Raw genomic sequence first — 22662 nt, 5'->3', positions numbered from 1 at the left:
GACAGAAATAAAGTTCTTTGAATGAATATATACCAGTATATAGCAATAAGACGAATTGACTTAACTTTCGACATAAAACATAGATTTTATAATTCAACATAACGATAACGAAGCCCTGAATTAAAGCCGTCTTCAGTTCTATTAATTAAACCTTAAGCTCATGGCTTCAGGCATATTTTTCGTTAAAAACTGAAACAAGATTTTTTTGGCAGTAAGACAAAATGGCCACAACAAAACGGCAGTTAGGTTAGATACATTTGAACAACTAGTATATCATTTCATCGCAATGTACAATTACTTAATAATTTGTTATTCAGGGGTCGACACACTTAAGAAGCTTGCTACTCGTATTAGATATTCCATATCCTAATATTTGCAAAGAAAAGGTGAGCATCAAAACATAATGATAAAGTATGTGAAGAAAAAAATACCTTATGAACGTATACTTATTTTTGTCTAAAAAAATCGTACCCGAATTTTATTGTTTGTTGTGGAAATTAAATAGTAGTAGTCGTGGGTTCTTATAGAGTCGGATATACGCGTATGGTCAATTCCTAGCAGACGCAAACGTAGGCTGAGATTAACTTGATGAACGGAATCGGCCAAATTACAGTGGAAGGCCAATCAGTACCCTTCGACTACATCCATGCAACTGCGTTCGACGACAGCTTAAAGGAATTTCTAATTATAATTAACTTTACCAAATACGGTTTGATTCAGATTTACTTAAGTTGACCCGCTGACGGAAAAACAGAACAAAGTATATCACTAAAAAATTTATTTGATTAAACGATACTACAGAAAAAAGCTGGAGTAGAAGGTAATAGTATTGTAGATAGTTGTTTTGTGCCTTTTTTTTTTATTACTTACTAATGATAATACATTGTACAGACGATACATGTTATGTATTATAAAAGTAGAGCGTTAATCCATCGCAGTTATTTTAGCGTGACTTTACCTCTGAACAGTCTAAACTGAATGTTCTAAAGCTTTATCTTCGACAATTGGCTTGTCTGGGCGGTCTTTCGAAAGATCTGTATGTGAGTGTAGAATATAGATGAGAAAACGTTAGCAGCATTGTGAAGTCGAATTGCTTTGACCATCATCAGATCCCTGGTTATGTACAAACAACGTTTCTGTTGAAGGCGAATACCTCACTTACTACGTAAACGTCCCCAAAAGTAAAATTTTTGTATAGTTTTTAGCTGTAATCTACACTGGTACTATCTCTTAACAACTGACGGCTATAGCACGTAGAGTCGTTTGGTCCTTTACGTCTGTTGCCTGTTTTCTAGGAGCCCGTATCTACACTATATGGACACGCATAACAAACTAGCAAAGGTAGTCCGCAGCACGTAATGAAAATCATTGCTGTTAGTTTCTGTTTTAGGTCGACGTAGCGGCCTGAGTTGATATTGAGGCTGATTTTTACTTACGTTCTACTATTATGGCGTTAACGTGACTGGCTGACGTTAGAAGTAGTGCGCCATTATATGGCTTTTGGTTTATCTGATGAATTGGCCTCGCTTCGTAAGAATATCATAGTGTTTGTGAAAGTGATGCACATTTTAAGCTACTAGTTCATTACATTATTTTGCATAAAAGCCTGATCCTAATAGCGTTTCAGTTTCTCCTATATGATGGGTTTAATCTGATTTGCTAGTTCTGATCGCTCACAACCTGAGGAGGTTTATATGCTATCGATTATAATTGGGAGTGATGATGTTCTCTGGGCATTATCACATAACTATGCGATAATTGCTCTTGAATTAGGTGCCTCGTTATGATAGCTAATATAACGATCCCGTGCGCTGCTTGAGTCCTACAGGCCATCGGTTGCAGGACGGTCGACCCATCTTCTAGATTAACTCCAACTGGTCAGCTTAGAAGACCACCGCGCAACGACAGCTCTTCACGGTGCGTTACAAACCATTTGTGCAAGCGCTACCTTCAGTGTTTACCGTTGTTTCGCTCTATAAGAAATTCCTGACACCTCAATTAATACTATGAATAACACTACTGCGTGAACGTTCATCATTTAAACGTTCATCGAAGTTCTCGATGTTGAGACTAGTACGCGGAATTGGCTCCATCCATTCGCTGTCTGAAGTAAACGAGGTAACAATAGAAAAGTAATACGATAGGATCTTCACTGCGCGTGTTTGTTAACGGTAATAGTTTGAAAGTTGCTGATGTGCCGGAGAAAAACCCGGTTGTCATTTTGTCATAAGGAACTCGCTAAATATAATTAATGGTGGCTTTTAATATAGTTTTTCAAACGATTTCTCTGGCCGCAGTGTAGGTAAGTGTAACTCGAATCTATAACTTACACGAAGTCAGAACGAAGCGAGACTATGTATCGGTCCTTACGTACCAGTCGTTGGTTCTGGTATTTTCATATACCAGCCACTCATTAATAATTAGTGATTACTGCGGTTGATCCTCTCATTGCAATAGTATTGTGTGTCTGCATACTGTAATGTTCGTACATTTACGATGAATATATAATGTAATTTGCCTTATACTCAATGACCGTATGTAGCAGTCGGTACACTTGACCAAATTGCTTCCTTGTAGTAACAATGGTTCAATGAATATCCTTGCTACGTCTTTAGTGAATATGTTGTTGAACCCGCACACATGTGAACGTTGATCCCCCGTTAACATCGGACGTAATGAGCTATAATTCTAAATGTGACTGTAGCAGTAATGGGTCAGCGATAATGTATATGTAGGCGTATGTGTGCATGTGAGTACGTTTCCGTGTTGTAGGTAGACGTGTCTTTGTGTCTGTACAGTATCAAGCCGCTCTTGCTTGCCAAATTAGGAAGGTCATTTTGTTTTTGCCGCTGGGGATCGGCTGAGTTCCTAGCCTAGCTGGCCAGAATGGATACACTCTCATCCTTACAGCCATGGCCTTGCTGTTGGCCTTATGCGACAATGTGAGTTCTCTCTACTGCGCTAAAGATAGACGAATGGCAAGCGAGGTCCCTTAGGCTCTTTCTTTATTTCTCGCTTGTGCGACTTGACGAGATTTGGGTGACGCTTGCTGGGTACATGCGGCAGCATTTGCCACTGGTGGCTTCTTTTTGTACGCAGACATCGTAAGCATTCGGGATACCAACAACGGGAGGCGGAGCATCTTGCGTCGATGTTGTGGAGTTCGCGGAGCCTGTGGAGGCGTGCAATTGCGTATATCTGTCGAGCCTCTGAAAATACGTAGCAAAACAATATAGAATATGCATAATTTTCCGCTGTCTCATTGGATCTTTGCTACAGTCGTAATTACCTGGCCGTGAACAGAACTGTTGGTATAATCCAAAGAACTTGTCTCGCGTAGTGTCCGCAAGATATTTCAACCATTTTTTTTCATGATCTTATAGCTCACCCACCTGCTAACGTCTGAGTGAGCTCGTTTGAGAGGTGGGCGATCGTCAATCAACGCAGGCGGGGATTCTGTTACCTGACGAAGTACCTCAACTTCGATGCTTTTAAGCTCCAATTCGCGCTAGTAGACAGACAGTAAAATAAAATCACTATAAAATACTATCGTGCCTAATGATTATTTTCAAAGTAAGTAGCCATCACCATATGGTGTAATATTGAACCGGTATAGTTAGACGTTGTCTATGGTTGACAAGAAGCTTAACGTCCATCAGCTCACTTTGAGAAGTGCGATATTCCGGTCGCGTTGCTGAATCATCGCGTCAAGCTCGTCCTCTCGCCGCTGCATCTGATAATTTAACTGCACAATTTGATTGTTTGATGCCGTCACTTGGTTACGAAGATAATTACATCTAAAGAGAAAACAAACACGAAATGAAGGGCAGGTGCAAACGAAACGCGGAAGGAATCTCATATATATATATATATATATATATACTAGACAGTATTGACTAACAAACCGTACATGCAGCCCTTTTCATCCATATATTCTCTGCGTATATGCGCTATTTCAAACGCGAAATGGAACTCCATATTGAAGGGAAATAATGGCATATTATTCTAAAGATATCACTTGGGTGTCAACATTATGCGGCAGGGGCGGATATTGAGTCGATGAGTCAGATTGCGTGTTCGATTAGGCCTACACTGTGCCATCAAACTATGTTAGCTCTTTGTCATGTTTGAATCATATCATGTTCAGGATAACCTGGGGGAGATAATCTAGCAACTGTAACGGAGCACTCTCCGAAAAATACGATAATTTCTCTTGTTATTTCAGGGGGATAGCAGGTAGAGGACGGTACTCGATCACTCCTGGCCAAATGATCCTGGTAAAACCTGCACGTGTACTATGTAGATTCCTATAGGCACATTGACGCACAAAATGCAAGGCAAACAGGCCTAAGTTCGGCTGGACGAAACTTTTGGCGATACTTGACGCAGGTGCCAGGGTCGTCGATCTCTCCCTTTACGATTAGACCTTCTAGAGATGAAATTTTAGCAATTTTTGGCTAGTTGAAGTGAAGCCTGCTGTTGTAGGATAACAATTGTTGCTTCACAAAATTCTTTATATGTGCGCTGAAAGTACAATACGAGGATTTTGCGCTCGTCAATTGAGAAGTTTTTTGTCAAACGCTCGTTATGCATATTTGCCTCTCCAATATTCTTGAACTATTTTACCGCGTACGAACCTATAATGTCCGCATAAAATGGCCTTTAGCTAGAAACTTTTGAATGTGTGAAAACCCGATCCTTAAAAACTCATCTGTTCTATTTTTGCCTGTGTTATGTTTAAAGATCGCATGCTATGACGATATCCGACATCAGCGTTGAGGAACCAACTACTTTCCCCAACGTATTGACACAGGCTTGTCCCCACGGACAAGAAAAGTATATGCTGATTGAACACTCGGTGGGATTTAGACTTAAGGGAGAGGTTTACTTTTAATTCTTAGATTGCCGCTACACTAACATGTTTACTAGTAACCTTGCCTCAATTGTAAAATATCCATAAGTCGTCTACTTCGCTCCTACGCGTATTCAGTTGACTTTAGGTAGGCGGAAACTAAGAAAAACGTAGATTCTCTTCTACACAAATATATCTTACATTGTCCCGTAACTGGGCATATTTTCAAGTTAAGTCTGGTAAAATCTAGCAAGAGTCGTTCTTACGTAGATCTAACATTCAGTGGCAGAATGAATTTTGGCGCATCAGGGTCCCGTTAGGGAGAACGTTCCGTTCAGCAGCCTTTATCACCACTTCTTTGAGTATCGACTTCGTCGTAAACTTGATTTTAATAGAAAAAAATCAGATAATCAAACGTAATGTCTGGGACAGTTACCCGAGTGTATATCATATTTGCAATAACTCCTTTAAGTAGTCCTTAAACAATAATAGTAGAATGTAGAAATTATACCCTCGCTCTTCAATTCGTAACGTCGTTTGTTCAGGCCAATATTAGATAGGACTTTGCAAAATGACAACACTTGTACGTTCGTTTTAAGATTTAAGATCGGTTTTTTGCTAGTGTCCTTATCAGACTCCTGCTGAACAGACCTCGTTGACCAGTAATTGAGACTGGTTTCTAGTTGCCGCAGTCGCTTCTGATAGGCTTCTTCGTCAACCAGCGTCAATCCCTGTGTGATCAGAGCGAACTGTAATTCCCGAACACTTTTTTGCAAACGTTCCACTTCGCGGTGCAGGCCCCGTAGAGTCATTTTGTGATGTCCTTGAACAAACAGCAGATCGTTCTTGGCCGAATGTAGCTTTACCTATAGAAGCCAATTGAATATTTGTATGTTTATGGCGATCATTCGCAAGTCCGCTTCTCGATATTAAATTGATTTCATGCATCTAGCTTAAAATGGGCGAAAATGCTTTGGATTGATAATATACTACACAGCCTCTTTCGATCCTTCATCATGCTGTAGGAGTTAGTTTCTGTGTGTAAGATATTGGTCGGCCAAATCTGGTAAATGGTCAAATCATCTCCAACATCTCGCTAATACTTGGCGAGAATGTTCCCTTTTGCATTATCTATTCCTGTTTGAGATGTCTATAGTTTGAAAAATCTATCCGCAAATATGTCATTCCAAGCAAGGCGATCGATCGTTTATAATATGGAGGGATTGACCTGTACCACTTCTACAGATCAGATACGTATTAAGGTGTATGGCTGCCAACTGTTGGAATACCCCATCCCCCACAAAACTGTTGCCGACGAGCAAGCCAGGTTTCGGTTTCAAATGATCTGAAGCTTTTGTTTTTCGCAAAAAACGTCATATTCGCTACGTCGATAACACGCACGTGAATGACTGAACGTAGAACGTATCGGGTTTGCAAATTGGTCCTGTGTGCCCATAAACAACATTCAGTAAATAGTTAACTTCGTAGCGTCTTTGTTATGATGACATCGTTTTATTACCTAGTACGACCCGTGAGGTTCACCTAAATCATCTCTCCTAACTAATGAGATCGTGACCGACCGTTACCGACATCGACCTGCCGCTTACATACGACCCAAGCAGGCAATGAAGCTGTCCGTAGCTTAATGGAAGAATCGAATAGTTGCGATTGAATAAATGTTTCATGAAGAATGATATCATAATCTTTCGAATTATACCAATAATGAAAACAGCTGCATGCCATAATACATTTATACCGTTGCTGCAAAAATCCGCAGGGAAGATCAACTGTATAGCAATGAATTGCAATTTTAGAAAGCGCAACAAAAGTGGCAAACACTCATTCATCAGTGGGGGGGGGGGGGGGGTAAGTCCGTATTCATATTACGTTCCATTCAGATCTTCTTCTTCTGTTGCTACTGCTTATTCCTATGTAGTTCTATATAACTCTTCGATAAGTCACGTTCTTCATGTATATTATGTAAAACACTGCGTGACGTAATATGCTTTACCTGGAGAGCCACAAGAGCATCCTGCGCAGTGCTATCGCTATCTATGCTACCCATTTCATCCAATTCATCTTCAAGTAGTTCAGACGCTTGCTGAAACGTACAGGAACAATGGCGAAATTAGTCTTCCCTAATTACAGCACTGACTGTTTCGTATAATATAAGTAAGTCTTAACTTAAAACTATAAAAACTTAGTAACAGACCAGTGATCAATTGAAAGACACTTGTAGTTTACGAACCCCTTGGTTCCGTTACTACGCGTTTAGTAACGGGTAGCATAAAGTGTAAATGAATCATTTTTAAGTTGGGTTGAATCTATTGATTTCGCCGGTGTATACACATTTTCAATGACCAAGAATTTCCAAATTTGGAAACTTCCAGTGCACTTATGGGGCTCACTTTGCGCGGAAAAGTTACAACAATCCTCTAATGTTCTGAACATTCAAGTTTAATTACATTCCATTTGCAAACAAACAATTTAAAATACCAATCAAATGTCAACTAGAGGCAGGCAACTTGAATCATAGAATCAACGCAGACTCTTATGCAGGTAATAATACCACCTGTTCGATAGTACCTCTTTAGATCTGTTTAGATAGGAGACCTGGTTAACGTGCATAGACCACTTGGAATACGCTTTAGCTCTGCTGGTAAACTCCGTTCTGTTGGACGTCGTAGCCCCTAGGTTTTTTTTAGTTTGATTTATTGTGCTTTGAACAGTACGCTCACACTGATTGGCTTTGTGCTCATTGTTCTTTCTCGTCCAAATTAGCAGGGTCCTAATGCTAATAGAGTTGAGAAGCATTTAAATGCCCTATCTATCGTCGTCCTTTATTTTGCACTGAAATATCAATGCTGCGTCACAGAATAAGGGGATCTCGAGGAGCCGCCCTTTTGTCTCCCCTTTTGTTCCGAGAGACTACGGTAATAGAAGCCACACTGACGAGATCAATAAGGAACGAATTGCAGATGCTACTGCATACAAGGGCAGCCAAGCTTGATCTTGCCGAATATCATAAACATTGTCTTACTGTATCGGCATTATGTAAAATCTAGTGAATTCTTAAAGAGTACTGCATAGAGCCCCAACAAAAGCTAGCTCTCTTACATGGGTTATAAAAATACTATTCACGCAACTCTTTGTTTTCCGGAGGTAATCGTAGGCGCAGATTTTAGGTGATTTCCATGCAATGTTAGAGTAGAGAGCCGTACATCAATATACCTTGACAAGCACCAGAGGGTTTTCTTTGATTATACGAGCCTCTTCATCTTGGTCTTCGCCGGAAGATGAGTCATTATCAATCGTTGTCATTGTATGAAACCGCTCGCGGAAGATTCGTCGACCCTGTTCGCCGCCCCTTAGGTTGGGGGCACCAAGGTCACTAGCGCCACCCCCGTCCACTGGTTCTCCCTGACCAATACTATTCCCTTTCGTTTTGTTGCGGTCTGGAGGGCTCCGCGTTGGCGAGGGGCTGGTGGGTGTCAGCCGAGGCACAGGATGACTTGGACTCTCTTCTTCAGTAGACCACTGGGAGCACGTCGCCATCGGCGTCTACAACGACATTAGAAAGTGACCTTCAGATCGAAATAGATATATAGCATCGCCATATAACATGAACAAAAGAGAACTACCACTTTGAAAATCTGTTGTTCTATTTTACTCCATATAGCCTAATATGTGGAAAAACTATTCTGATATGACATTGTCTTCACACGTAACAACCGATAAGTATTCTCGTTTTCTTCATTGCATCCTTACATACATACGTACTTTCGTAAAAGGATACATCTGTGTTTCTGATTTTATGCACGGGATACTCTGAACTATCATTATTCTCCTCAAATCTTCTATATTTTGCTAATACATAAAATTACAGATAAAGCACTATGAAGGGCGCGCCCGTATCAAATGTTTTGGTTAAACATTCCAAAGTAAGAAATGTGGATTGGACTTTGGAATCCATCTCGCGTCATATACAAATGTGGTCTCGCGTTTGACTTGGTTAGATGCGTACAAAACATCCTTCGTTGTAATCAACTTACTTCGACTCGTTCGGGCCGCAAAAGTTTTACGTGAACAAAGTTAGGCCAAGCTAAGCTACTCGTTCAGGTATAGGGTCAATAGTTATACTGCGGGTTTTTCGGCCAATGTTTTTTTTCTGTGTTTTCTCTGGTCTATAGTGAATATTTTATACGTTAGTCGCTACTTTCCGTTCTGTATTTCTGTTACGAGTACCCTAATTATGCGTTTAGCTCATCAGTTTTGCCTAATGCAACCTAAGATTGGATGACGACATTGGCAAATCCAATTAAATGAAACAAACTGAGTGTTGCTTACTTCATTTTATGGAGGGAACGGTTGAGTCGATCCTGTCAGGAATAGTTCCAGGATGTGAGCTTTACAAGCCATGTGAAGCCTGCTGTACGTGATTAAATTGCAGTGGAAACTAGTTGTAGACGGTTTTCCTAGCCACTATTGTTTCAAAAGATTCTAGCTCTACGTACTTTATGCTAGCGTGGACAACGGATCTTACAGGAAATTAAATATCTTGCCACGATAGCCATATGACACTTACGATGAAGGTAAAAATATTTCAGATTGCACCCGAAAATTGGATTCTTATTCTGAATTAAAGTGAGAATCATTCGACTTTTCATTGAAACGTCAATTCGCTCGTGAGTTTTTTGAGTTTGTTGTGAGTTTGCTGACCCGTTTAGTTTGTGGGCTTTTGGCAACGGTCGTCGCTTGGTACGCTGTTGGTCTGTTTGTAGTCTTTTTGTAGTCTTCGCTGGCGTTTCTGCTACAGCCGTATTCGGTGTTGCAGTGGCAACCGCTGGTGCTGCAGCCACCAGTGCCATTGTGTTGAGGCATTTGTTGCCGTTGTTGATGTTGAGATGGCGCTGTGGAGGTTGTCGCTCGCTCTTCAATGTCCTTCTCTTCAGTCTCCGGCGGTGTGTCGTCCGGTGAGCTCTCAAAAGTCTCAATGGAGACCCGCGGGACATCGTCGTACGCCGATGACGTTGAACCACCGGTCGCAATCTTGAAGCTTCCGCCTTAAACGCCCGCTACATGAAAGAAAATCTCAGAGATATAGCTAACGGACATTATTAATAAGGCTAAAAATATATAATCCATACTTTTTTTTTTCTATATATATATATTACGCTGTTTTTTCTTCTATTTTCACAGTGGTTTTCAATTTTAGCCCCGTAAGAAGTAAATGTATGCATACTACGAAAGCAAGATAAAGGCAAACCTAGATGGCATAGAGTAAAAGATTAAGATGGTATGGAAAACCATCGGGCGCAGATTTTGTCAAGTCACACTAGCTAATATAGCAAAATGTTTCGTTATTTTGAGTTTCCGCCATGAATACGGGATGGACGATGTTTCTTGCTCAATTCACATAGAGGTATTGTTGACATTGCGTTTGGTTTCTCTCGACGTACTCCGTCACGGTTGTCTCTACAGTCGTCTGCGCAATATACGACGCTAGCTGCCCTTTCGTTAGGGCTCAAGTCAACTTTTACATGGTCGTGCATTTCTCACCTGAACAACAGGTTTGGCCCATCTTTTATTGATCGACCCGTCCTTCCCTAATGACAAATGGCCCAAAATTGAAACTTTCAACTGACTACTGGTATCCTCGAGGCCAACCGTTGGCCTGTTATCCGCAATCTTCCGGACCATTACGACTCGATACTATTACAATTTCGACGGTTGAAACATTACGCTGATGTTAGCCTAATTCAGACAATATAGTAATCAACTAGACTGAGCACTTTTTTAAGACCAGCCTTAGCTTAACTTCATCTCGCGGTTGGCTATAACTCCATCCATCCATGGCCCGGAATGGATGGCTCGTATGATGATCAACATAGTCTTGTTTTTGAGGTTCGCTATTTTCGCGTCGAAACTACTATCCGTGTCATTGGCTAGCAGACGGAATAATATGACAAACAAGCTAAACCGTATAAACATATCTATGCGTTTGTTGAGTTCTGTGAATATCTATCTGTTCCAACAGCTGCCCCTATTTAGTTTTGACTTTCCGCAGTTTGCATTCGAGAAGTGACTCGTAATGTAACCTAAATTTACTCAAAGCAGGACGTCGGAACTGCGGCAAAAATGCTATGATCAGTGAGCCTACTTTGTGCCTGAGTTGCTAGCTTAGGTATTAAACAGACGAAATGGTTAAGCGGCTTACGTTAGCACCCTGTAGCTCCAATGCCGATATGTGGAAATAATACAAATTGGTATAATGACGGCATTTCCAAGCAAAAAAAGATCAATTCGGTTAATACTGAGTGCACACACTGGGTCGTTTCATTTCCGTCTCTTCATTTCAGGATTTAGCTGGAGCATGAACTACCTTAGGAAGAGGAGTCTAAACATACTAACTGATTTAAGTGTGGTTTAAAAACCTAAAACAAGGCTGCGAGATTCAGCAGTTAGCCTACGGACGTAATTTCAAGCATATTCTAAAAAAAAAAACTTAAAAAGATAATGTTTGGCCTGTATTACAACAAGCCGAACACAGACCTATCTTAACAAACGTATAATTATTTTAGATAGAAACTGCAATCTACGGGCGTAACACGTAATAACGGGTAACACGATGTCCTGAAATAAGGCCTACTGGATGAGTAATATCATGTCAATATAGTTCTGGTCAGATGTTTAAACCTTATGTTTAATCGAACATTCGAAATAAGTCTATTTTCTGAAACGCAATGTTATATTGCAGTAGAAGCTGGCTAGCAATGCTGGCAACTTGTTAAATCTGCAATCAATATACTGAATAAACTGACAACCGCACGATTTATTACTTCAGTAAATTAGTTGTATTTGACATGTTGTGGCATGCCACTTACAGACGAAATGTTGAAACTAATATGTCTTCGCATTACCATAAATCTTATTTGTTTTTTCAATGTTTTACTATGAGTGGTGGCGCGCCATCAGAACCGCGGGCGCAGACAACATTTATATGCTAATTAAATTTCAATAGCTTAAATGATATGGGCGCGTCAAGGATATTCACGTGTATGAATACCGTTTACAGTGTCCATAGGCGTAATTATTTTTACGTTGGGCGCCGTACTACAAAGGCCTATAATTAGATTGGTTAGACCTAATAAGACAAGTAGGTACTGTTTGACCTTTCGTGCAGCAGGTGTCAATGGATCGTGCAGAGTTCTAATGTTATCACGTTTGGGCAGTAATATTGCGTCAGGCAGCTCTGGCCTGTCGAAACTAGTTCAACATGGTAAAAGGCATGTTACGTTTATACGGGTTGGTGTTTCAACTACCGGAGCAGCCAAGTTCGTTTTATATTATAAATAATAAAATGCTATATACCGGGCATGTTGGCACTCGTTTCCAAGCACTAAATTCTAATCGGTTTGCTCAACAGATCATTCCGTACCAATATTGGTACTTTTTTGGTAAACAATAATTTAATTTTAGAATGTCGTAATTGTTCTGTTGAAGACGATAGTTCTTTATTATCCGGCAATAAAATCTACAGCTCTTGGTTATCGTTAAAATAGGCGCCGTGCGCTGCTAGGCATAACCAATAAGATAACCTAGAAGTTATTCCATTGTTGCTGGATGGAAACTTGACAATTTCCACGTATGTAGACGTGATCGTATATATAGACGGTAGTCTATTCCATGCACTCTGTAGGTATTCGCTTAGGTGCTGCGGCCGTGTTGTGGGACAGAAACAATTTTATTTCACAAAAAGCACGTTGGATGACACACCCCGTTGCGTATAATAAATTGTGTTTGAAGCCATTTGATTGCCAGGTTCTAGATTTTGACTTGACCTGATGATACTCGCAAAAAGCTTACAACAAGTGATCTGAACAGGTTTTTTGCAAAATCGAGGAACGTGACCTCAATATTGAACACCCTAGATGAAGGATTTGGCTTGCCGTGAAAAATCCGTGGTAATATATCGACATAACTATCATTCATATTTAGATAACACGTAGGTACGTACCCACTATTAGTTATAGCATTGCGTTCATCCGACAATTGAAGGCAGGCTACCCGTGCACTTATCGACTGTTGTTTGTGTTTTGAAAAATAGAACTTATTTACGAATGGTAAAATGGTTCGATTTGGTCAGCCCTTATTTCAGCGACCTAGCTGCAGCTAGAACCCGCATGAGCTGGAACCGCTAAATTGTATGGTACAAGCTACGCTATCATAAGGAATTCTCTGCAGTCCTATTGCTTTTGCCATAACCGGTAATTCCTTGTTTCTTTAATGCCTAATCGCGGACAGTTGTCACCTAATTGGCGGAAGAAGATAGTGGGAGAAAAATGGGCTGTGTAGAAATGGGGTATATACCCATATAAGGTTCTGTCCTAACACACACGCACACACAGCTTCTGTCTTCTCTTCAGTACTCTCTTCCTGCAGTCATGATCGTGTCTAACGATCGTTCATAAAGCAATCTGCATTAAGCAATGTGAAATTTAAAAACACGTACATATATTGTATAGTAGAGTACTATTAAGTTAATGATAACTGCAGTTCTAAGCAGTTTTCATATACTTTTAGAGATATGTATCTTAAATCAGTCCAAGACAATCTTCTTGAAAAATCGTCGGTCCTACAATTTTGTTTAGTGTCAAAGTGTCTAAGAACCAGTGTGGATTGTAATAGTTTCGTAAAAAAAAAATGGTACTCGTTTATATATTATAGCTTGACGTTATACTAGATAAGGACTATAAAACACGATTACCGCTTACAATGCGTTGTATTTCACATCCTTCCGGAGAACTGGATCTGTACATCTGTTTGGTGTAATAGAACTATGGACGGATGTTAAGAGCATCACGCAATATGGGATAGAAAAAATGGACGTGACCCGTTTGTATCCCACTTAATAACTAACTGGCAGATAGCGTAACTTTTGTAAATGCTGTAAGTTGCAGATGACTTTTTTAAAGAAAGTGTTTATCCACCGATCTAAGATGCATTTGTATGTTGCATAATGCATGTGAAAACAATAAGTATACGTATATAAATACAAATAAGATCTGAGATAATATTAGCCCGCTGTCATGCGCTATATTGACGAGAACTGTTGTGATAGTAATTTGTATGGGGCACAACGAAAAGAAGCGCTCCGTGTTTACACTGTTCTACCAGTGCCTGCAGCCGATGAAAACGACACGTTGGGGCAAAGATCTGACTAGTCTCCTTTAAAGGCAAACGCGGTCCTCAGATGATTATGTGTTCAACAGTAATCCGACTTGGCTGTGTGATCCTATCCAAAGCCATGCTATTGACTGACCGTTATTCGTGGACCTCTTTAAATCTTTTTCTCACAGTATCTCTGTTTTTCTGTGCTCCGATCCTTTGCTCTGTTTGTCTCATTGGCCTCATTCACGCCTACCGCCATTAGCGCAAGCACAAAGCTCTAGCTTCCAGCCGTTTTTGCTACTGGTTGATCGACAGAAACTGAACAGAACTTTCGAGCGTCTGCTGTTTTCCCTACAGTGTGCGTGTCAAAATGGACTGCCTCCGCTACCGTGACGGCTCCCATTGTCGGTGGCCGTCCACCCCAACTGGACAGACTTGATCGGCATGTTTGACGCTCCATTTAGTCGTCTGGGCGGAGTAGCAGGTGGGACCGCGTCGAGCTGGCAGAAAGATTGCGCGCAACCCTGCGACGGGAATAGTATAAAGTCTATTGCCGCCGTTAGAGAGAGCTGGCTTTTTTTTTTTAGAAAAGGATGCGAATTAAGTTGTATCCTATGCACATTAAGAGCGTCCTCATGCGTAATCCACCCACGCACTCATCTCTCTTCGGCACTCTTCATCGGTCCCTACAGTTAATAAAGGTGTACCTACATATATTAGAATGATTCGTACTACGTTGCTTCATTTCTACCTTAGAGATGCTGTTATGTACAATATTTACTCTATATATACGAGGGTAGTTCATTATGCGATTAGGCGCGTGCTGGCGAGCTCGCGTTCATCGAACATTGGAAACTATAGGCCACAGATAAGATCCTCTATCGAATTCATGCTGATAATGATGCCAGACTGAGGTCATTTGATGATTAGGGTTAGATAGACATCCGAAATTTGTTGTATGTATAATTCGCATCAAAGATATCGTCAGAATGAGAATGATAAGACGTCAGCTTCTGTAGCTATGTCACGCGCTATCTGGATAAGTGGCATGCCGTCGGAGCATGCCGTATAGTAGAACAATATGTTTTAAAGAAATTTAAAAAGGTAGAGGCTTAGCTACGGTGGATAGTATCCGATCTGTTAGCAACTGGGCCTAAAATTTTATCAACTGAAGGCCTATTGTATAGTAATCCTTGAATTCGAGGAATTATTTTTTTTGTCCTATTATTATATGACGTATAGGGCATAGATAGATGTTTACCGATAGTCCTTAGGAGTTCGAGAGTCTATCGAGAACGAATCGAAGGAGTAGTAGTGAATAGCTTCGCTCCTATTATTATTGCTATTAAAACTAGATAATGAGAAAAGTGGATTATGTATGTTGTATGTCTAAATACTAAAATTTCTTGGAAAAGCGAAACAAACTAAAATAGCTAAATTCTTAAACTATTTCATTATAGACCGTAGCTCGTCAAATATTTTTACCTATTGGTGTATGTGGTTTGGAAGTCATGCCAAACAAACGGGCACACAGAGCGTGTCCCTATACACCCGTGTGTATTATTGAAATTTCTCACTGGACCTCTGCACAATCGAATGATATGCAGAGCCTTGTTAATGCTCAATTTTCTACAAAAGGTTGGGTCCTGGAACACAGTTTGGTAGGAGCAGTCCACGACCAGCCGTTGGTCGATGGCAGATTACATCGAGCCCGACGCAAACAACTGTTCCAGGGGACGAAGACGCCTCAGGTGAGACGTGGCAGGAAGAACCAAACAGGAGCAGACGCGTCCAGAAAGTAGAGTGAGTCGTTGCTCTTTGGAAGCCGCCTTAGTCAACCTGCTGTCGTCGTCAACAATTAATTACAACTAATTAATTTGTCTAAATGAATGTAAGGTACTTGTGTTTCAAAGCCGCCCACTGCTTTCACTTTGACACCGATTGACTGGCCGCAAGGGAAGCGTAACCAGAGAAAAACCTGTACAGGCAACCACACTGAGACAGGAAATGGCAATTACAATCAGGTCTAGTCTGCTCTGTGCTAGGAGACCTAGCATATAGCACGAAGCATGAGCAGAGGTTACCCTCGTTATTGTAGCGTACCACCGGCGCGTTCAGGGCATACGTATCCGTTACCATCACCTCTAACTGAAAACTACAGGGTTAATGTGTTCCACGGTGTGCGGGCTACCCTAGATTCGCTCCTGTTACTGATCGCTAGGTTGAGAGACGCTTCTTTAGTCTTAGCATCAATTCTACAATGTACCCGAGGTTTTGTTGCGTGCATGTGTGTCTCTGTGAAAGAACAATAAGGAAAAAGAGCTGAAGAAGAAAGAAAGACGGATTTCTCCTTAAAAATCCTGCCGCAAGACAAAGAGCCTTTGTATGAGCTAGGTGGCCTAAAAAACGAGATCAAACTCATGTTGCCTTTCCGGAGAGAAGCAGGAAAAGTTGGAGGAGGAACGTTCAGGTTGTATTCGTTAGGCCAAACGGTATAATCGGCAATGAAGGAACTAAGAAATTACTGAATATTCTTTAGCCGTCCATTGCCGCCGGTAAATGGTTAGCTACACTTAGATCATATATGTTGATATTGAACGCTAAACTTCTTTGCTGATCAGTTAATTATTACACCGGTACATGCTAGAGAAGCTAAAGTGAGGATGATTTCGCCTGTGTGTGGGCCAGTAATTCAACACAGATGCAAATGAACAGATAGGCAGAGAAGTAGACTAAAGGAAAACATTCCAACAATAATAACATCAAATGTTTCCTGATTTGCCACCCCAAAACTTTGCATATAGGCACACGTTAATAGATATACAGAATTGCACAGATGACCACAAGCGGATAAATGCATACAAATAAGAGTGTATACTGCCAAGCTGGAGTTCGCCGGAAGTGAAATTAATTCGCCAAGGATCAATTGGTTATGGAAGAGGACGTTGGGTCCCAGAAAAACGGTGTCATGATTCAGGCCGATAAGATTCCTGATCGTATTCGCTGTGCAAGACACGAATAGTCCTGTAACTCGACATATTTGGTTTTCGCTGGTGCAATTTATCGAATAGTTATAAGTACTCACCCAAGGGTTGCTGTCCGTTAGCGGTTGATGGCCGACTCTCGGCTTCTGTTGCTGTTTTGACCGCCCTAGGCGCGCAGCAGCACCTTTACGGATAAGCTAACGTTTAAAGCGAGGGGAACAATGGATTTGGCGCCAGTTCACCGTAGGCCGTAATAGCTTAGCCTTTCCACGAGTAAATGATACTTCACGCGGGCCTGACCGCATAGACGGCAAGATCCCGCGACGCCGAAACTGAATCCGACTAGCGACAGAGGCTTGTGACTCGTGGTGTAACAAGAGCCTCGATTACACTTACAGAGGTGTGCAGTCAAACAGAAAACGCTCTGGAATGTTACAGAACCGACGCGATGATCAGGAGCTCCGCGGGCCGTGTGTCCAAAACGCGAATTTCGTTTTTTGGTGGCTTATTTGAGGCTGCCTGGCACCACTACATTATTGTGCCTCTCATGCAAAAACTGTACGGCAACGGTATAGCCGCCAATGTCAAGAAAACTAGAACGGGAAACAGCTTTAAAGGCATAAACTGTTCGTTCACCGGCCTCCCTGCAGTTGGCAGCGTTTCTGTTTTGTTGGCGTTCTCGATAGTCGACTGGTGGCTGGCTAACAGTCGCCTTCGGTATAAATTGCGTTGCCTTATACACAAGATATTTGTGGTAGCACCTGCAAGTGGCCTTGACGCTGCGGCTTTTTTTCTACTTTAACTCTTTTTGAATTAGCTTTCTTTAGTAGTCTAAACGGTCCCTACAGACACACACTACTAATATATAGTACGCTGCTATTAAGTTGACAACATTTGAAAGTGTCCACGCGGCGTGACAGCGTCGGATGTACAATACACTCTTGGCGGCTTGCTACATGCTATTGTTCCTAGTTCTATTACGAAAACGAAAGGTTTGCTGGCCGTAGCAGAAACCAAAAACCAACCTGATGCTTCGAAAACGATGGCGAGCTGGCTTACTTCAGAGCAACCTCTTGGACGACCCTCAGCCGCCGGCGTAGGAAAGAGAAGTTGCGTATCCCTTTTCTGTCAGCCGTCGTGCAGCAGGCTTGCCTGCTGAGTTCGATGTCGGCCCTCGGTTCTCAGCCCTTTGCTCCTATCTGCGGCGCCACCCTCCCCCACATCCACTGCGGTACGTTCAAGGCTGTCTAGGCAATATCCTACTGGAAAGCCATTCTTTGTGGACCGGGTCAACGAGTCTCTCTGTGCAACGCGCGATCATCGGGAGAACGAGCTGCCAACAAGCCATTCGGGGAGTCGGTCAACCAGTCTGTCGTCTCCCGAGCTAAACCTGTGACCCCGCCAGGTGGCGTTTTGATTTGTCGTACGTGAGAACGCCAGGTAAATAGCAGGCTTTATCCTAAATGTACCAAGTAAGCGGCAGTGAGCAGTCCCTTGAGTGTATCAAGCGACATCCATAAACATCATATTCGGAGCGTTTCTGTAACATAGCAAAAGCTAAAGCCTTTTTACGCACAGTATGCGTACGCAGTAGTTGAGGCTGTGGAAAACTTGGAAAGATTGTAAGGGGATATAAGGCTTTACGTATTGTGAGAATTTCACCTCTATTTATGTTCATTGCTTTCTTGAACCATAACTGCTTTTGTATACTTAGTATGGCAGTGCTTCTTGATATATATGTATTATGTGGACTATCATTTTTAACTTAAAGGTAAGTTTTGTTTCGCCGCGAGCTACAAGCTGAAATCATATGTCTGCCTCGATCGAATTTTCGATATGAGATAAATTTTAACAAAAATGTCTTTGTCATAGCATTTTTTTGTTATACTTTCGAAATGCCAAGCATTGTTTTTGAAACCCTGATAACATATTGGGCGCCAATAAAGGTTTTTTTGAGCTTTTACTTCAAATATAACGATCTGTTAGAAATTAGGCCCAATTCAATCTCCTTTTGTTATGTTTATTTTGCCTTCGCTTTTTTCTCTGATCATCTTCAACACCATCCATGACGTTCGTATATCTATTCCTATAACGTGAGGGCAAAGAGATAAATAGTCCACTTCATGGAGTCGGGTTTAAAGGGTAAGCAGAAGACATGTTTTAGTAAAAAAAAAAATTATTATGTATAAGATAATATATCATTAGACTATTATTGAACATTATAGGCTAAATAGGGCGCATTTAATTACCGTATGTCGCATTATAATTATCATATTTCTCTTTCTTAGGTACCTTATTGCCCAATATACGTAATAAATAATTTCAAGCGAATATCTAGCTTGTATTCTGTCTTGATAAACAGAAAAGGCATAAACATAGATCGCTATTTGGGAAAACATCGAAGCTTCATCACCAATAAGAGAATTTACTTTTTTTTTTACAATCATTGATGTGACAAGCGTGGCCCAAATGTGATACCTTAGACATCCTGACCTGCTGTCGGCCCTTCATACTTATCTTAGCCAGAATTGCAAACAGTTTGTTTTACTCTAAAGTCTAATTATAAGTATGCTTTTCGTCTTTTTTCGTTCTTTGAAATCATAAGAAATGCACTTTAAATAATAATAATAATTTAAATAAGAATATTTAAAAGTTAAACCAGCCATGAGTGTATTATGATACCATACAAAAAATTCAGTCTATCTCACAACTTAAGAAATCATTTAGAAGGTATCTCAAATAGACAGTCGTTGAAAATATCTGTTGTTCAGTACCATATCGTGTTTGTTTAGGTAATCTAAAAGTAAATGTGCTTACTAATGGTAAGTTCAGTCTAATTTTTCACCAAAAAAACGTGCGTCATATAGCATAAATGTAGTCACGCCATATGGCACGACACGGCATGGGGTAACGACGAAAGGCCAAGTCAAGAATTGATGTCCGTTGTCCTACTGTTTCAAATAAACGTGCTTTCATTTGTATATTTCAGTCATATCAAGATATAATGTCACGTCTATGTTGTTTTTTTGTCTCGCACGGGCTATGACATCCCTTGGAGACTGAAACCGAATGATCCTGTTTTTATATATGCATGCATATATCTTGCATTTATCACTTGCTCTTGTCGTAAATACCGTATAAAGATAGGTAAAAGAATTTTATTTGTACGATAATCGAACACACACTGAAACGGAGCTACATTACGTAGTGGGAAAAATTCACGGGGCAATTTCGAAGAGGCATCGGTAAGAAGACGCACTCTCTATAATAAATGTATCGTTTGCCAAACTGTAACACGTCTGTCGTCTCGGATAGCCGATAGACGAATTTTGCGTGTGCTCTTCTAAAAAAAAATTTATTTTCAACACATTCAGTTCTGGAAGAGCCATTTGAGGGAACAGGTTATTTTGAACTCGCCCCATGGGCCCGACATTCGTCTAATTATAGAGGGGCATGCTTCGTAGAAGTTCTAAGCAGTTCGCTAAAGGGTAAACTGAAATGCAACATTACCTCAGCCTGCGTTTAATATATTTTTAAGGATTGTACACATGCATATGTGTACAATTCTTAAAAATGCTATTCTATAAGCGCCAATTAAGAACTCGTCAGATATACTCTAGACATCTTTTTTTATAATATAATTAGGTAAAACAACTAGATGCAATAGGTATTATAAAAGATGTCAGATCATTCATCTTCGGGAACGCGATCCATTCATGCGGTTCAATCCGTTGTAAACAAATGAAAGTAGGTCATATCAAATATGAAATGATATTATAGCCTCATGTCAGCAATGAAGTGCTCTTGTATTTATTAAATGGCTTCATAGCAACTAAAGTCAGAGTAGACAGGAAATAGGGGTTTCACGATCGGTACTTGCTTGCGCATCATGATACGTTTCTATGAGCTCGTTTCTAAAAAATCTGGTTGATCAACTTTAAAGCAATATATTTTCTGGCGTTCATTTAGAAAGTATCTATCGAATAGTGGCTATGATTGATTACTAAACTCGTTTCAGTTGATCGATCCGTCTTAAAGACACCAAACGATCTAACGTCAGAAATGCGAGGCGTTAATCAGTCTCAAGCGGGAGAGTCATGTTTGATGTAAACAAATTGGTGACCGTTTACCATGTACTCAATGTTTCAATGTCTGGTCGTTGGAGGAAGAAACTCAAGGTAAACTCTGTAATAGCTCGGAAAGTACTCTTGTTTGATAAAAGGCTGGAAAACTGTTTTTAAGGGTTTAGTTTAGCTACGTCCTTTTAGCTTTAAGCGATTCCGAATATAAAACGGAATCCAAACGCTTCGTTACGGAAAAATCAATACGACTTTCGAACTCCCGTATATCCTCCACCAGCTTCACCCTCAGATCCCTGCAGTTTAAAAGTTACAACTTACATTGTCGTAAATACTAAAATTATACCATAATGGCATAAATCATGATATCAGCTAGTACATATGTACAGTTAGGCTGATCATGGAGGATCGTGGTGACATTTTATAGTACTTGTACTCAACTTTGTATTAGTGTCAGTTTAAAACTAAGCTTAGCATAGCCGGTAAATCAGCCGATCGACTCCTATCAGTTGATGGCTTAAGGGCTTGTATCTTGCTTGAGAGCATTGTGGCAGGCTGAGAAACGAACAGTTTTTATTCCCTGCCCACGTATCAATAGGCAAACAATCTGTCTTGAGTTCCTTATACTTTGCGAATGTTACTCCTGGAAGGTCGCATCGTTTGGTGCAGTGACAAAAAAAGGGCAGGACTAAAACCGTTTCTTGGGAGTTCCTTGGGTGAGATCTTGAGAAGCAATACCTAATAAACGTTGGGAACGTTGTCTAGAGATGTGTATTGCTATTTGGCTGACTGTATCTGCTATAACGAAAAGTGCCAATGGCTGTTAGTGTAAAAAACAAAGCACGTGCGTTTTTCGGTATATATTTTTATTCATAATATCTTTTGCATTTATCGTGCTTTTGACGAGAAATCATATAGTGCCTGCATACGTCACGGTACTCCAGCAGTATGCGTTACTCCTAGTTCTGCGTGAAGCGCAAGACAGGCAAGACTATATAAACATGTAATGGCCTGTACCGAACGTTATTTACGTCAAGCGTGCTCTGTGATATGCCCTACGCTGGAATGGTTAACCTAAACTGATATTAGCCAGCTGCGGTCTCGCAAAAGACATAATAAAAGGGGCCTATCAAACCAAAACAGATCCTATTCAAATAAACCAGGTTAGGTTTTGTAGTATTTTTCGTCTCTCAGCCTGCCACAGTCCCTGTCGAGAATAGCATTTGCACTCCGTTCTCGTAATGGTGACCTCGATGAGATGGAGAGAAAAAACCGTTCAGTTGGTGAAGTAGTTTTATAAGGAACGCCGCGGCCATTCGAAGCGTCGTCGCCACGTTCAGATTTTAGCGTCCTCGTTATGCAGTTGATTATAATGAATTTGGCGCTGCTGACGCGCGCGAGCAGGCCGCCTACAGCGGTCGTAAATGCGTCGACGAATCGATCTCAGCCATGAATACGTGCATGTACCACCTAAGTAACGCGCTCAAAGTTTGAAAACTGTGAACACAACATCGGGTGTAGATAAACACATAGCTTTAAAGTCGTAAAAAATAAACGAACATTAAAAAAATATACG

The 22662-nt window shown here is 40.8% G+C and overlaps 1 protein-coding gene and 1 long non-coding RNA gene across 10 annotated transcripts in view; both read right to left on the bottom strand.

The window, feature by feature from the left end:
- Nucleotides 1–761: 761 nt before the first annotated feature.
- On the bottom strand, nt 762–17780 carry LOC111265237 (uncharacterized). 3 transcript variants are annotated; one of them, XM_022841733.2, is made up of 8 exons: nt 17109–17780; nt 9572–9927; nt 8084–8413; nt 6864–6953; nt 5504–5718; nt 3665–3797; nt 3393–3508; nt 762–3209 (listed from the first exon to the last, which is right to left on the bottom strand). In XM_022841733.2, exons 2-8 carry the CDS (start codon nt 9731–9733, stop codon nt 2993–2995), a joined length of 1263 nt encoding a protein of 420 aa, XP_022697468.1. In that variant the 5' UTR covers nt 9734–9927; nt 17109–17780; the 3' UTR covers nt 762–2992. The 3 variants fall into 3 exon arrangements, with proteins under 3 accessions (XP_022697468.1, XP_086826525.1, XP_086826524.1); XM_086970399.1 differs by lacking the exon at nt 3393–3508; XM_086970398.1 differs by lacking the exon at nt 17109–17780 and having other exon boundaries at nt 9572–11246.
- Nucleotides 17781–19412: 1632 nt separating this feature from the next.
- Nucleotides 19413–22662, bottom strand: part of LOC111265234 (uncharacterized) — a 33980-nt gene continuing 30730 nt past the window's right edge. For 5 of the 7 annotated variants that reach the window (XR_015312979.1, XR_015312980.1, XR_002683340.2 and 2 more), the window contains exon 3: nt 19413–22583. This is a non-coding gene — a long non-coding RNA (uncharacterized LOC111265234). The remainder of the gene's footprint in view (nt 22584–22662) is intronic. The other 2 variants (XR_015312977.1, XR_015312978.1) reach the window with 1 other exon arrangement.

The sequence above is a fragment of the Varroa jacobsoni genome, unplaced genomic scaffold (assembly GCF_002532875.2).
Source record: "Varroa jacobsoni isolate VJ856 unplaced genomic scaffold, vjacob_1.0 scaffold_945, whole genome shotgun sequence".
Taxonomy (NCBI): Eukaryota; Metazoa; Arthropoda; class Arachnida; order Mesostigmata; family Varroidae; genus Varroa; species Varroa jacobsoni.
The sequence above is the reverse complement of the archived record's forward strand: the minus strand, read 5'-3'. Positions and strand labels throughout refer to the sequence as shown.

Bases quoted from the DNA above. Each gene is read 5' to 3' on its own strand.
- LOC111265237 (XM_022841733.2), bottom strand. From the start codon at position 9,733: ATGCCTCAACACAATGGCACTGGTGGCTGCAGCACCAGCGGTTGCCAC. The intron at 6,954-8,083 runs GTATATTGATGT...TGTACGTTTCAG, and splicing joins ACCCTCTGGTGCTTGTCAAG to CAAGCGTCTGAACTACTTGA. The intron at 3,798-5,503 runs GTCTGTTCAGCA...TTTTCTCTTTAG, and splicing joins CTCAATTACTGGTCAACGAG to ATGTAATTATCTTCGTAACC.